At 34.9% G+C, this 17,024-nt stretch overlaps 2 protein-coding genes across 2 annotated transcripts; one reads left to right on the top strand and one right to left on the bottom strand.

Annotated features, from left to right (window-relative positions):
* The first annotated feature begins 3,167 nt into the window (after positions 1 to 3,167).
* Positions 3,168 to 4,228, top strand: LOC110911409 (horcolin). The gene is made up of 3 exons (XM_022156015.2): positions 3,168 to 3,272; positions 3,372 to 3,581; positions 3,733 to 4,228. The coding sequence occupies exons 1-3, from the start codon at positions 3,258 to 3,260 to the stop codon at positions 3,970 to 3,972; spliced, it is 465 nt and encodes a 154-aa protein (XP_022011707.1). The 5' UTR covers positions 3,168 to 3,257; the 3' UTR covers positions 3,973 to 4,228.
* A 10,122-nt stretch (positions 4,229 to 14,350) lies between these two features.
* Positions 14,351 to 14,984, bottom strand: LOC110909604. The gene has a single exon (XM_022154469.2). The coding sequence runs from the start codon at positions 14,839 to 14,841 to the stop codon at positions 14,446 to 14,448; it is 396 nt and encodes a 131-aa protein (XP_022010161.1). The 5' UTR covers positions 14,842 to 14,984; the 3' UTR covers positions 14,351 to 14,445.
* Positions 14,985 to 17,024: the final 2,040 nt, after the last annotated feature.

Here is a 17,024-nt window from a genome sequence, read left to right as displayed (position 1 = left end):
ACCTTCGTTCCAGAATAGGAGACCAGTAAAAGATATTTGCAATTTATTCGATTAAGGATTTATACTTGCAAAGGTAAATACTTTTAACTTATTTTCCGTTATACGGGCTTGGGTTACGGTATATAAAATACCGCTTGATCTAGCATCAAATCTTCCATCGTTTGGTGGTTAATTGAATAATTTGATCGGATCATTTAAACAGTTTTGTTTACTTAAAAGCCTTTGGGGGGTTAATGACCATGTCCCGGATATCCCTGGCAGCATTTTACGAAATGGCCACGACCTAAGCGCGGAGTGTAGGCGTACACTCGTCAGTGCATAAATAGTTGATGTGGTGTGTCTATTGATCTTTAACTCGGTACGTCCGGGCTACTGAACGCATAAGGAACATGTAATTCGTTCACAAGATTATAAATTTAAATAATTCTCCCGAGTTATAAAAGAGTTTGTGCCTTGTGTATTCAAATCAATTTTAATAAATATTTTTTCAAAAGTGTCGGTTGAATGTATTACCAGTGTAAACTGACGTATTTTCCCAAAAAGATTAAATGCAGGTACTAAGCGTAATTGGCTGGATAATTCTCCTTAGCATCAATAAAGAGTCTCGCAAGCTTAAGATGCCTACGTCTGTTAAACAATACTTATATTTTTATTTGATCCCCTGTGGATACTTTTCGACTATTCGTAATACATTGATATTTCAAGCAATGGTTGAAATATAATTATCTTTATGCTTCCGCTGTGCATTCATATATTGTGTGGTTTGACTATATTGTTGCCAACTACGTCACGGTAATCCCCCACCGGGTCCACCGGTGAGACACGTGGAAATCGGGGTGTGACATAAAATAGTAGATTTTAGTTATGCATTTTTAATGACGTTTCACATAGTTTTATTAATTATATAAAATTTGTTTGATAATGTTTTTTATATGACCGACCTAATCTAGCCCCTTCAATTAACAGGTTTACAATCATTATTAAATTTGAGGGTTGCTGAATACACTTTTTTTTTTTTTCAATTTTTACTGGTTGTACTCCCTCCTTAAACTTTTTAGAAAAATACAATTAAACCTTTATCTTTTTATCTTGTATTTTTTTTAATATGCATCTACTTTATGTATTTAAACAAATCATAAAAGAAAATAACTAAATAATATAAATAAAACTTATTGAGATTGAATCTGTGTCAATTATTTATGTTTAAAACATTTACGTAAGTTTTTACGATTAAAAAAATAGTAAGGTAAATTTTTATAGTTAAAAAAAGATAGTTAAGTAAGCTTTTTAACATTTAAAAAAATTGAGTAAATTATAACCGAGTCTTACAAAATTTTAAGCATTTCAAATAAATATATTAAATTATATAACCAAGTCTTATCCAAAGATTATACAGACCGAATGAGTATGAATTAGTTATGTATAAAACCAAAAATAAGGATTTTTGTTCGGGTGAAATTTGACAACTTTAAAACTATTAATTTTAGAAAGGAGGTGTGAAAACTAAAAAACGAGGTGCATTTAACCTACCATTTAAATTTTCACATCTTTCCTCACTAATTACCATATCATTTCCAATCCCACATAATTCCCTTGCAAAAAGGTTTTCGTTGCTGAACGTAATTCGGGAGAGCGACTCTGCATAACCGGAGTTAAGAACCAGAAGATAGAACGGAAAACAGGAGAAGAACACGCTAACAAAATCAACAATGGCTCATGATCGTTTCCATTTTTTAATATTCTGATCAATGAAAAACATGTGTCGCTGTTTTTTTGGATTTCTCGAGTTTATTATTAGTTTTTTTTTCGGTTGATATTGCGAGTAACAGTATTATAATGAACCAAAGCAAAACAAGTTCCCGCCGCAACGCTCACTCACATCAATCTATTTAATTTAACTTAGAACTTCCTGCCTGAATTTGGTGAGTTAAGACGCTGCATCGTTCGTGCATAATTCAATGTTTTTACGTATATTTTTGGTTTAGTTTAACGGTACCCTTCAGGATTTTTAGATGTAGTTATCTTTTATACAATAATGTTTTATGTCTAGGTCTGAATTGGCGAGTTAACATGTCGTAACGCACATACGTATTTTGTTCAGTTTGATGGTCCCGCCGCAACACACTGATGCTAAAAACTTGTACCAATATATATATAGTAACATCTCTGAGTTAACGTTCAAATCACTTTTTAATCACCAATTTCTTGATCAGGCCATTTAAAATTATCTATTTATTTATAAACACCATATCCTTAACAATAAACAAATAAAATTTGGTGTCAAAAAAAGGATAACTATGTCATCCCATATGTGTTAGTAACGTGTGTCCATATTTATGTGGTGGTATAGGTTATTTTAGAAACAATATGGACACATCATTACTTGTTCATACGATTATGGTTCACCTACTTAGACATCCTTTATTTGTTTATACTTTGATTTATTTCTTTCACAAAAAATACATGGACAAGTGTTCCGTTGCTAACGAAATCAACAATGACTCATGATCGTTTCCGTTTTATAATATTTTGGCTAATGTAAAACACATGTTGAGGGTTTTTTTTTTTTTTTTTTTTTTTTTTTTTTTTTTTTTTCCAGTTGATTTAGCGAGTGACAATATTATAACAAACCAAAGTAAAACGAGTTCCCGTTGCAGCACACGGGGACATCCATCTATCTAAAAAACATTGGTCATGGCTAGATTTACAAAAATGAAACCCGTAGGAATTCCATCAGAAATTGCCGACACTTTTCCTACGCATAACGATTCCTACGAATTTCCGACTAATGGTTAAAATGAAAACGGATTTCGTCGGAGATTTGTCGGAATTTTCCGACACTTCTCCTATGCAAACCAATTTGTTGTTGTTTGTCACAAAACTAAGACCCTTTCTTATACGTCGAAATTTCGTAGGAAATCTGTAGGCATTTTCGTTCGTAGGAAATTTTGGTAGGTATAATAGCAGTTTTCTAGTAGTGGAAAACCCGTAGAGAATAACTTTAAAAATAGTAGATTTTAGCTATGCATTTTTGCAATGACGTAGTTTTGTTATTTATATAAAATTTATTTGATTATTTTTTGTATATGACCGACCTAATCTGACCTGACCCTATCCGAACCGGATTGGAAAAAATATTTTATAGCGATAGAAAAACGACCAAAAAGTTTGATAAGATTTTCTGGGTGCATGACTGATGCTATATATATTCCAACCCTAATCTTTACTCCAATCACCGATTTCTAGAGCTTAAAGCCATGGCTGCTCCGAAGGTGAGCTTAACAAACACTTGATTATTCGTCTTTTGTTGGTTCTTAATCATGAATGTTTTTTTGTAATTTAAAGCCATGGTTTGATTTTACTCTAAGCAGAAGCATGTGCAAGTTGGACCATGGGGCGGTACTGGAGGATCTTACAGTTATGAATTCAAACCGGACGCTAAGATCACCAATATCTATATAAAAACCGGAGGCCAGGGCGGCTGCATCGACTCCATCAGGTTTGGGTACTTCCCCACAGGTTCTAGTCAAGAATCCCAATCACCAAAGTACGGAGGTGAAGGTGGTCACCTTTCTGAAACGGTACTTATATATTACCATTTGAGTTGTTATAATTTATGTATGTGCCAACACTACAGAACTAATATAACCAAATATTACCATTTGAGTTGTTATAATTTCAACTTCTGGTTTACTTAATTAATTAATATATGGTCTTGTTTGGAGCAAGCAGATGTACATTGAAGCAGACGAGGAGCTCGTTGAATTGAGTGGAACAATCGGGAGTTACAATAATTATACGGTGATCACGTCGTTGTGTTTCAGAACGAACAGGAAAAGTTGCAGTTTTGGTTCGGAGAGTGGCACAAAATTCTCTTTGCCAGTGAAAAATACAGACACAAAGTTTGTAGGGTTCCATGGGACATATGGAGGTTATCTTGACTCAATTGGTGCCATCCTTGAGCCCAAGTGATACGTATATGCTGCATCATGTGTTGTTATATATGGATAATAAACACGTACTTTGTGGAATAAGAAGCTTCAGCTTCATATGCACGTACTCCATCATGTTGTAGTAATGGTAAACCATGCTTTGTATTCCTTATGATATATGTGTGTGTACTATATATTGTATTCCTTATGATTACACGTGTGTGTACTACATTTATGATATATGTGTGTACTATATATTGGTCTCTTTGGCTTAGTGTTATATTGTTTTTGGTGTTTTCGTTTTGATGTTAGAAAATTGTTATGATGTTTAAATTCTGGAGGTGATTTTTGTAGACCAAGGCAATATTGTTATGGTGTTTTTGTTCGTTAAGGAAATAAATGTGTCTACGAACAGTTCATGAACACTTACCGAACGAAGTTCGTGTTCTTTCCTTAAGGAAATGAACGTGTTCACGAACACAAACACAAATAAATTCAGAGAACGCAATGAAGTCTAAAGGTGGATGACGGATAGAGCAAAGCTAGAACTTGAAGCCCTAATCGTTGAACGGAGGTCGATGCTATTTGTTGATGTAAATAATTATAAAGGAAATGGGAACAACGCATAAAGAAGATGGAAATAGGGTTTTCTGGTTTAATTGTAGGGTAATAAAATAAATAAAATTATAAAAACTTTAGATAAAATATATAAAAGTACAAATACCTTTAACTAAAAACACAAACAAACGAATATGAACGGACATAAATGAACGCAAATGAACGATTGTTCACAAACACGTTACCAAACGTTCATGAACAAACAATAAAACGAACGAGACCTGTGCTCATGTTCGCTTATTTAACTAATCGAACAAAATTTCTATTTCATGTCCGTTCATTTATTAAACGAACGAATGTAAACGAACTTCCCTTCAAACGGTTCACGAACTGTTCGCTGAACATTCGGTTTGTTTACAGCCCTCCTAGGAACCGATTCAAAGAAAGAAGAAGCATGGTATGAGATAGGCAGTGGAAGAATTTCGGTAGAAAATTACATAACTCGATGGATGATGGTATGAGATAGGCAGTGGAAGAATTTCGGTAGAAAATTACATGACTCGATGGATGCAGGTAGAGCCCTCCAACTCAAGCACGAAGTCAACGTTGAGTCACAGAGTTTATACTTATTATCTGCTATAAAGAACCAAAGGATTAGCTCACTCCAATAGTCAATACTACCCCACCAGCCATATGGACCCAAAGAAGAAGCGCTCTCTCGCGGATGACACCTACCAATTGCCCAAAGCATTCAAACCAACCTTTGTGATGTCACTGAACGAAAGTTTTATTTTAAGGGAGTGATCAAGAACAAAACAAACCCAATTCCCTAAACATTGGCTAATCCTTATCCTTAAAGATTATCTGGAAAGGGCTCCGTAACATCTATCTCAAAAGAAGGAAAAAATGGCAAGCAGCAAATCTACATCGATTTCAGGAAGTGTGCCTGAGCACTGACCTCTGAAAATAGACTCAATTTTCTAGCTCATCGGAAGGGCATTGAAATCCGTCAAAATCGAGCTAAAGCTATACAGGAAGCTGAAGCCCCAACAACAAACAACAAATAAGGAGTTGAAGAGATTGTTAGGGAATGTCCATTTCCTTCTTCGGGATCATATCCAGAATACCCGAGGTCGGGATTTAAGCAAGACAAATGTCTATACCGTACCGGTAACATGACAAACCGAATTGATTTTGACTGAACATCGGCATTGGTATTAGTATAATCAAAACCGGCACCGGTATTCTTTATTATGGTTTACGCTCGATGTAAAACACGTCTTGATATCCTTTTGGGCAGATATCGACTTAATGATTTTCGTTTTTATGGTTCTCTTTCGGTTGTGATACGTAACGAACCGAATCAACAACAACTGAATTTCTGCCACAAAACATGGTGGAATTCCACTAGTTTATACTACATAAAAATAACAAAACTTTATGAAGAATAAATAATCTAACAATAGTTAACAGTCCAAAACATAAATATTCATATCTACATCTAAGTTTTCAAATATTTTATTCGAAATTAGAATCAAAGTATCAAACACAAACATATAACTCTGATGATCAATAGTACACAGAGGCTCTGATGAATGAATGGTACGCAGCTGCTCTGATGAATGAATGGTACGCAGCTGCAGCGGCGGAACTACAGGGGGGTCAGGAGGGTCCGTTGACCCTCCGGCCACCCTCCGATAGATGGAACTTCATACTGAACCTAGATCTAAAGGTGACGTTTTTTGAAACATTGACCCTTCAATTGTCGCTTTAGTTGAAAGATAAATAGAAGAGAAGAAGTACGGTGGCCGTTATGTTTTTTCTCCAGCGAGTTGCAGCGGTTGTTCAACAAACGGCGTTGTTAGCTTTTGAAGAAGACGATAAGCACTAAACAAAAAGAAAAGTGCAGCCGTAATTGAAATTTCTATTAGACCATGTGTAGTGGTTAAGAAAAATAATGCCCCCACAATGGGGCATTATCCGACACGTGGCAGTCCAGTCAGCATGGGGCGTTATTGCAAAAGTGGCACAATGGGAATAATGACTGATAATGCCCCTTCCAATTATCAAAAAAAAAAAAAAAAAAAAAAAAACCAAACTATTCTCTCATTGGTGGGGTAGAGAGAAAGCTGGCTGCTCCTTCGCAAAAGTGGCATGCATTAATTAACTTGTCAGACATGTGGGGGTTAAGCTCATCTCTCATTGGTGGGTCAAATATATAATAAGCGTTTTATTTAAAACGCCAAACAATTTTTTTTTCAAAAACCACGCCGAATAACGCCCGGTGTAATGGGTCTCCGGCGTTTTCGGGCGTTTTTTTTTTCAATTTTTTTTAAAAACCATGCCCCACTACGGGTGGACTTAATGGGTTTTTTACATTTTAGTACGTGGCCCAATTGAAAACCTGATATACAAAACCATTAGAGTAAACTGCCATTTTAGTCCCTGTGGTTTGGTCACTTTTGCCACTTTAGTCCAAAACTCAAACTTTTTGCATCTGGGTCCCTGTGATTTCAGTTTTATTGCCATTTTGGTCCAAAAATGAAATCAGGTCATATTTGTCTTATAAAATCCTGCTATTTTGTCCTTTTCCGCAGGGGCAAAATGATTAGTTTTTTTTTTTATAAATAAATACCATATTTTATAAGACAAATATGACCTGATTTGCCCATGAGGAAAATGACAAAATTGCAGCATTTTTTAAGAAAGATATGACCTGATTTCATTTTTGGACAAAAATGGCACACTAGTGCAAAAAAGACAAGCTAATATGACGTTATTACAACCAAATATGACGGTTTAGGAAGCGCCATAAAACATAGCGTCATTTTTTATCATTGACCTTTTAAGACGGTTACATCCGTCATTTTTAATCCTAATAAGACGGTTCTGTGGTGTAGCTAAGATCGTCATTTTCAAGCCTAATAAGGCGGTTTTGGTGTAGCTAATATGACGGTTTTATTATTTAGATGTGTTGCCTAATAAGACGGTTGCTGTCAAACATATATTTCACCAAATCCATTAATTTGATTAATTCACCATTTAATTAAATTCAATTCATTTTATTCGGAATCGTATAAAAAATAATAAATAAAAGCAATATAACAAACAATGAACCATGTTATAAATAGCTAAAGCATCCATGTTGACCCATTAGTCTAAAAGATTCAATTTAATATAGAAAAAACATCCTATCATAGTATCATTCAGTTTAGCACAAATAAAAACAACCATCCAAAAAACTCCTTGACTTTGTGCAACCTCCTTTATCCACCCCAATAACCACAAAGCTCTCAACAGCACTCACTTGGCTTGAATTCCTTTGCCACTGATCAAAACACATAGAAAAATGTCTATTAGCTACCATTAAAAATTAAAATCAAGCAAGATCCCCTTGTTGGAATCAGGAGGAAATTGAAATGCATAAGTCATGCCAACTAGAGTCTAACATTGATGCAAAGCCCTTTGGCGCTCCTAAGAACCCCTAATAATATATACGATCTATGTTGTCAAAAGTCCTTTGGCATGCCTAGGCCCTTGGGTCAAATGAGCGAACAAGTCAAAGTGACTTAACCATCCGTGTAATAACTGATAAAATATTAAATATAACGATTGTGTTCCAAGGCTCACTCGAGTGTCAACAAATATTTATAAAAATGAAAAATAATTTATTATATAAGAGTAGCATACTATACTTACCTCCATTCATCCTTGTCGTCCTTCCAGCCACCAAAACTGAAATAAACGCCTTTAAAGTACACTCTACAAACTCATCAATTTCACTTTGACGAACCATTAAGGTTTTATTTCCCAGCTAAAATATAAAGATAGATAAAAATTAGATTACAATTTAGTATACATTGTAGTTAAACAAACCATTGACCGACTCAGTAAGTTTACCAAAAGGAACATGCTTGGTTGTATTCTGAGAAAAATGTTAATCAGCGAGCTACATTAACCAATAACGACACTATTAGTAAACACACACACACACAATTATATGCAAATAATGTGTTTACCAATCAATTAAAAGCCTCCTCCTCTTGTAATGCATATGAGTATATTTGATACCCGATTCTTTCATCTGGAATCGTTTGTTATTGGTGAGCAGATGCTGTCTCAAACTACATTAGCAAAACAGATTGTTTTTTATAAAAATAATGATATACACTGAAAACGACTTGCAGTCTATAAAGGGTACTCATAGAATGGTGAGATGGTTCTACACTTTGAGAAGAATCTTTGTTTAAACTCTGTAGGTTGAAAAAAAATATTAGTATATTAATAAATGATATAAATATACAATTATTATTTATATAAGTATACCTTTATTGATTCAACAGACCAGTAAATAAAGCATTCTTTTGCATCTTCCAAACAGTCTACTACATGACTCAGGCAAGAGACGGTTTAATCCGCAACCTTCTTCAGCTCTATCTACTTGAACTTTGACAAAACCATCTATCATCAGGCAATTATGCATAATCGTCTCAGTAGTAGGATAAACACGGCCTGTACCCCTAACCGTAGGAGCGCCTTGGCCATCAGGACATAGAAGTTCCCATCTTTGAATAAACTACAAACGGTATTTTTTAGTTAATATATTTTTAAAAATAATAAACAAACTTTGGCAGTATGTTACCAAGATTTCTGGTAGTTCGTTGTACAAACTATCGAATGCACCAGGGCTTTCCCCAACGTTGTCTGAGTCTCTACAACCTCGCTCTTCTTTCTCTTTGTTTTTAATTCCAAAAACAAGCATTTTGTAAGACCAATCACATCTGAGAATAAGTGTGTACGTCCCCATGCTGGCGTCCCTTCCTAGTTACCTCTGTAACAGCATCCTTAGTAGAAGCATAAGCATACGACATGGAGAATGCTTCACCAAATGTGTGGCATTGGATTTAAAAAATACCTTATACTGCAGCTCTTTACTATATGGAATCTATGTTTTACGATAACAGTTGACAAGAAAAAAGATATTTTTTTATAAATTTCAAATCGGGGCAAATTACATAAGGATAGCAGGTAGACGGGCATTCGGGCAACAAACTGCGCCGCCATCCCCTTCTGAATAGAAAACCCTAATCTACTAAAAACAAAGCCTCGCCCCTGATGGGTCGAAAAAGTCGCTATGAACCATACACTGAACTCTAGCCAAGAACCGAACCGCCTCTGGCGCCAAGGAGCCGAACGTGTCAAACGCCAGGGAGGTAAATGCATGCTGATTATTCTCACAAGCTTTCGCGTGTTTTTCCACATAATTATAGTAAGAAGCCTAACTGTTCCAAATTATATTTATCTTGCTCTATAGTATGAGTACTCTACCAGACTCAAATCGTTTTGTTTATAAACTAGTGGTGAATATTATATGTCAAATTGGTATGATCCTGTTGAATCATCAGTTTTCATTTGGCAAAACATCAAACACCTGGCATGCATTAAGCTTATGTCATTAAAGAATCCATTTTGCCCAAATAATATAAAGTTAGTTGCAAAAGTTATGTGAATAATATGTAACTCAATCAAATAATCATCAGTTTATATATCTCTTTCTTAAAAATCAATCGAAATTCCTAATTTCATTACAAAATTAAGCTTTTTGCCCTCCTAACTGCAAGGTACCAATAGAGAGTTGAAAAACTAGCCTTAATGTAAACATTATTGACAGTGACACCAACCGATCTAAACATAACAAGTAGTCAAAACCCGGAAATTGACATACCATACTTGATTAGAAAGCAATCCGAGATAACCTTCAGAAAAAAGACGCACTTACGATTTCTGAATCAACTTGTCGTTTACATCCATCATAGATCTCTAAATCATCTGTGTATTTGACCTCTAAATAGTTTCCATCAACGATCGCCATCTTCATCATCAATGTGTGATAAAAAGCTTGTAATGGGTTATGGCGTAGAAAAGGTTTGGTTTTAATATGATATTGTTATTTTTTGTAGAAACCTACAAAATTAGGAGGGAAATGAAATTTGGTGTTGCAAGTTTTAAATTTGGGGATAGGTTTAGGCGGAAGAAATTCTGAGGGTTTGGGAGGGAACTAAAACCATTGTTAATTTGTTACTTGCTAGTATTTCAACTTTTAACAACTTATAATATATTTATAAAATAACATGTATAAAGATCAATACAAATGAGTCATGACATAATAACATGAGAAGTGAAACAATATAGGGATGAGTTCGGTATCGAACCGGTAACAAAAATCCTTAAAAGTGGGTACCGGTATCGGTACCGAATAAGATATTCCGTGTTAGGGATATTATAGAATGCACGCTAGCGAGTCACATCTTGGAAACGACATCACGGAGTCGTATTTAGCTAGCTTTGCACAAGAAAATCAAGGTGAGTTCATAACCTCACCTTTTTATAGTTTTACATTGTTATAAATGTTTTTCGGGGTGGAAAGACATGCAAGTTTTGCAAAGCATACAAGGTTTTCGATAAACATAAATTATGTATTTCTAAAGCATGTTACAAACAAGTTTTAACTATCACAAATGGTTGTGAATTTCAATAGACGCAAATGGTTTACGACAAGTTTATGTTAACTATACCGGTTTTTCACACAAGCGTATTTTCGAAACGTGATTGCAAACTATTTCTTTTGTCTTCAAAAAGTATAAAAAACGTACCCGATGTTTGCAAACCCTTGCACATTACATCACTTGAACCTAACTTAGTTTTCATTGTTAAATAAGTGGACCCCACATGAGGGCAAATTAGTCTTTCACCCAGATTGTAGATAGGGAGTTTGTAGAGAGAGAAAAAGAGACACTTTGGAGAGAGAGAGTGTTTGTGAGTTTTATTTATGTTTATTTACTAAAATGTATACCGCAAAATAACCAAAATATCCTCATGCGGGGTCCACTTGGTCAGATTTAACCATGAAAACGAACTAAGTCAAGGGTTTCAAACATCGAGTACGTTTTTTATACCTTTTGAAGACAAACAACATAGTTTGCAATCTGGTGTAAACATAAAGGACGATTTTTGTAATTTACTCTGATTTAAATTAAACTAAAAACATATAATTATGATAACCTTACCTTGTTGAAGATCCATATAATATAATACCGAACGAAGAATATTGTTGTAGGTGAATGATGACCATGAACTATGTTGTTGTGAAAGAATATTAAGCAATATTAAGGGTGCAAATGAGTCGAGCCGAGCCTGAGCTTGATCAGGCTCGAGCTCGAGCTCGATTAACTTATGTGAGCTCGGGCTTGAGCTTGGCTCGATTCGAGCTTTGTTTTCAAGGCTCGAGCTCGGCTCGTTTGTAATTTCTCAAGCTCGAGCTCGGCTCGTTTATTATCTATTAAATAATATATTAAATAAAAATAATATAAATAATAGACTTTTTAGGCTCGCGAGCTCGATAAGTGAAGCTCGGGCTCGGGCTTGTTTACTAAATAAGCTTATTTTTAGGTTCGAGTTCGGCTTGTAAACACGTTTGAATAAGCTCGGCTCGACACGGCTCGTTTACACTAAGGCTCGATAAGGCTCGACGAGCCTAACGAGCTTCACATGCGAGGCTCGAGCTCGGGCTCGATAAGCAAACGAGCTTTATTTTAGGCTCAAGCTCAGCTCGGGCTCGATAAGGCTTGGCTCGTTTCGAGCTTTTTCTCGAGCCGGTCTCGAGTAGCTCGTGAGCCGCTCGGCTCGTTTGCACCCCTAAGCGATATGAACATATAAGCTTGTTAGCTTGTTACGAAACATTTTGTTTATTCAAAAAACATCTTATATTATATTGTAATTTCAAAAGTTTTCTTGTACTAAACTAAGATATATATGATATATGTGTTTAAATTTAAAAAAAAATATCAGATATATTGATACATTGTTATCCCTAACAAACATAATTATTTACAGATTCAAGTTACTCATTACATGCTAACATATCATATTAATAAACTAATATTTTTTTTTGAACGGTTAATTTCTTTAATCACCTGTCAATTTGAACTCAAAAACTTCCCTTTCACAACCTAGGTGTTTCAGCCTTTGCCTTTGCCAATGGATCACCACTCATTAGACATTAATAAACCAATATAGATTACAAATTAGAAATTATTTGATTTAGTTTCAAAAATATATATCCTAGGTAAAAAAAATCAAAATAAGAATTAATGAAAAAAGGTGGTTTTAACTTTTAATTAAAGCCCCATAAAAAGTGCTTGTAATTTGTGGGATACTTAAAAAGACGGTTGAATTTTTACCAAAAAAGAAAAAAGACGGTTGAATTTTTGACCAAAAAAGACGGTTTTATATAATACAACGTTTTAATACATTTTATTTTTTTAATTTGGAAAACAAAAATATGAAATATGACGGTCCTCATACAAAGTGACATAAAAGCATTTTAGGAACCGTCTCTTTTGAATATTTTTGTACTAGTGGCAATAAAACTGAAACCACAGGGACCCAGATGCAAAAGGTTTAAGTTTTGGACTAAAATGGCAAAAGTGACCAAATCTCAGGGACCAAAATGGCGGTTTACTCAAACCATTATTTTTTGAATTTCTTTTGAAACAACATTATTTATTGAAATGCTTTTCTTTTTTGGCTTAACATTAGCGATTTTCGAACTTTTAATTATTTATTTATTAATTTCTTTCAGTCAACATTAAAAATATATAATTTTTTTTTTTGTATATAATACATAATTATTTTAATGTAGAGAACTATTTTTTATAATAAACTTTCATAAAAAATAGCCTCAAAAACATATATTAATGGGTACAAAAGTGTAATTTACTGTTAGCAACATAATATCGTTATAGTGGTCGTAGTGCATCCATTAAAGAAAAAGTAAATAGTTACAGTATTGTGTATATAACATTTACATTGCGACCCCCCAATCATAAAGGTCTGGTTCTGCCACTGCGCAGCGCCCTGATGAATGGATGGTACAATGCTCTAGGTTGAAAGTTAAGTGCGGGAGGTTAATCCTCAATGTGTTGGACCGATTAAAAAAAAATAAATAGTAGGCTGGTACCAGTTTAACGGTACATACTGGTTTTTACCAAATTACCAGTGGTTCGAACCGTTCGCCGTTCCTTCAAAATACCAGATTGAATCGTGCCGGCCAACACCCCGGCAACCCGTGCCGGCCAACACCCCGGCAACCGGTATATACCGGTTTTTAAAACCTTGTACACAAATGTTCGGTTTGTGAACTAACATTAATTGTGGTACATACAAAGTAGATATTTAATATTTTTATAGATCAACTGAATCTTTAATCGACAATACATCAAAAGTGTTGTGTTAAAACATTATTAATTGAGTCTTTTTTCCACAGATGATTTTAGGGTCAAAATGAGAGTTTTCTAGTTGATTTTAGCAAGTAAAACTAAAGAATAAAAAAACCATCATTAAAAAAATTAAGCTAATCCTGGAATTTGGTTGAATTCGTGCACGCCTGCACGTCCCGCGAACACGAATGCAGCTCCGAAAACCCAAGCCTGCGTGAGACATTTTTTGCACTCGGGACTCATAACTGTAACTGTTATTTATTTTAATGATCATTATTCTTGTTTTAATTTGCTGCATTGATGATCAGAAATCAGTTATGGTTTTATGGCTATAAAACCAAACCAAATGAATCAATTCAGCTGCAACATCTCCGGTTTCATTTCAGGCAAGTGATCAAGTCCGGTAATACGTTGCTGCTGCTTCGAACCGGCTTACCCTGGGAACAGACCACGAATCTGGTTAAAGGAATTGTGTCAAACACAAACCCGGTTCACTATTTTTCAGATTCTCTTTCGTGTTCAAATTACTAACACAAATTTCAACACAAACATAAAGTTTATCTATTCAATTAGAAAGCCATTTAAAGCACAAACACTGGAAGCACACAAGTGTCTCAAACAAAGTAAACAAGACAAAACATGTTCTTAACTTGACTAATCCATTCATAACAACACATTTAATCTCGGTTCTTCAACTTCTCCACCCTACTATTCAACTGTTCCATCTTAACAACCAAGTGAGTCACCAAACACAACAAACAATAAAACACCAACGCCATAACTATCAACAACATGTTACGCTGGCTCTTCATTATGGATTTCTGGTGACGCAGGTACTCCGTTGGGGTACACGAATCGGCCGACTTGCAAGTCGGCCGATTCTCATACTTCCAGTAGATATCCAAGGACAGAAAGAGGCAAAACGGGACGATGGACAGCAAAGGTTTGAGGATGTTAAGGATGACAGAAACTAAACCCTTTCGAAGCGGGCCCAGGCCCGGAAGGGTTAGTAAGAGGACCATGGCCGCTTCGGCCGCCGCAGTGTAACCCAAGACGGCCCATTGTAACGCCATTGTTACCGGAGTGATTGGAGTATTGAGAAGATGATGTTAGGAAGGAAGAAACCCTAGATTTGGTGTTGATAACGACAAGAGTGAGATTGTGGGAGTCAGGAAATCGAGTTTCTAGTGGAGGGGGTTTGACGGTGATGGGACACCTGTGGACACGTGGTAGCTCAGTAGAGAAGTAAGGAGGAATAGATAAATATTAAAAGAGTAAATTGATATGACTGAATAAGAATGAAATGGTCACTTGTTATTGTAACCGAAAAAGATCGACATGTTTAGAGTCGTTCGAATAAAACCTTTATCGAATCGTAGATAAGTTTACGCACTTCGCAACGATATATTCCAAACTAGTTTATAGTCCCGTGTAGTATACGGGATAATGCATTATAAAATATTTACAATAAAAAATTACAAATTAATGTTACACTTACAAATCTTGAATAACTTTTTTATAGACAACATTACATGTCCTACTTGAAAGATTATCATTTTTATTAATAATTAATAGTTTAAGTCTATCTCTACTTTTGATTATGGAAAAAACCATGTACAGTCTATGTGAAAACACTGGTTGTTTTAAAAACAAACCAACTCTCAATAGCAAATGTCCTTCAACGAGTTGACGTTTACCCGCGCAATGCGGTGGGAAGTTAGTTATGAATGTGTTTAGTATTACTATATAAGATGTAAAAATTCTCAAGTTTATGACAAAAAAGTCTTCATTTTGCACATCCACCCTACAGCAAACACCACACTAATACATTTTACTTTGATCTCTTCATTTTGATTTGCGCCAAAACATGTTGGTATTTGCCACATTTGTCACAATCAAAGATCAACATCATAAGGTTTAATCTGTAAACAGGCTCGTCAATGCATTAGAGTGTATTGCAATGTTAAAAAATTGCATCAAGAAAAATTAACAGATACAATTTATGTGTCTTTGATCACAATGATTTGTTTTAAAAAAACAAAGTTCTTATCAAAGCCTTTTTATCAATTTTTTTAAGTACATTCTGCTTATTAAAAATGCTTGGGTGTAACAATTCTGATACATTTATGAATTATATACTTGACATATTGTTTTTAAATGACAAAAAGATACTTTAAAAAAACACTTTTAATTGAATATTGAATAATTCGATAACAAAATATTTAACTTCCACACAGTTTAAAATTCAAATAAGATTAAGGTTTAACTTGTAATTCTACCAAAGATTAAGGTTTAACTTGTAGTTCTACCATAACGATTAAGATAATATTTCTTTTGTAATATCCCTATGATAACCACTGCTATTTCCCTTTTCGCAGCTTCTCCTTCATTCATTTTTCATTCACTTTTATATGTTTCTTCTCCAAAAGTTTCATACCTTCCAAACAAAAAAAATACACATCAAGCCACTTTAATTTGTTTTAAGTAAAAACCAACAAACACCAAGAAAATCATAAGAGAAAGGATGCTAAGAAATAGGAAAGTGGCCTAACCTTGCTCTTAAAAAACTGGGTTTTGTATTTATTATATTAGGCTTAAAGTGACGGGTTTCTTGTGCACAGTGGCGTACCCAGAAATTATTTGCTAGGGGTGCGGATGAGATATTCAATCATATTTTCAAGGGGTGCGGTCGGGTTTTTTGCCTAAAATATACACTAAATTTTTTTTCCAAGCGGTGCGGCCGCCCACCCTGGCCAAAGGGTAGGTCCGCCCCTGCTTGTACAAACCATGGCATGGCTATGAATACGCCCCAGCATAACCGGATCACTATCTGCACCAATAGCCAGTTGGACCATGAATCCTTTTGAACTCTCGTGACCAACCTTTATCCAAACAGTTGTGTCCCTTGGGGTAAATAAACATTTAACGTCAATAGAAATACATCACAATTAGTAAACATTATATCTTTTTATAAAAAAAAAAGAAATTCAGTGAGAATATGAATAGTCAGAGTAGACAAACAGACAACCCTGCAGCAACCACAATATTAAGAACATGGAAAACCTTGAGGGTGGTCCAACGACAAACATGCATTAACCACAATATTAAAAACATGGAAAACCTTCTGTGTGGTCTAACCAAACTCTGAAACTCTTTGTTGCATCCGAAATAATTGCGTCTACAGCATGCACGATTAAAATCACACATCATTTATAAAACATTTGCATACATATTAACAATTAACGTAATTATTTAT

The sequence above is a fragment of the Helianthus annuus genome, chromosome 15 (assembly GCF_002127325.2).
Source record: "Helianthus annuus cultivar XRQ/B chromosome 15, HanXRQr2.0-SUNRISE, whole genome shotgun sequence".
In the NCBI taxonomy this organism is placed as follows: Eukaryota; Viridiplantae; Streptophyta; class Magnoliopsida; order Asterales; family Asteraceae; genus Helianthus; species Helianthus annuus.
Note: the sequence above shows the minus strand (reverse complement) of the source record. Positions and strands in the feature narration are given on the sequence as shown.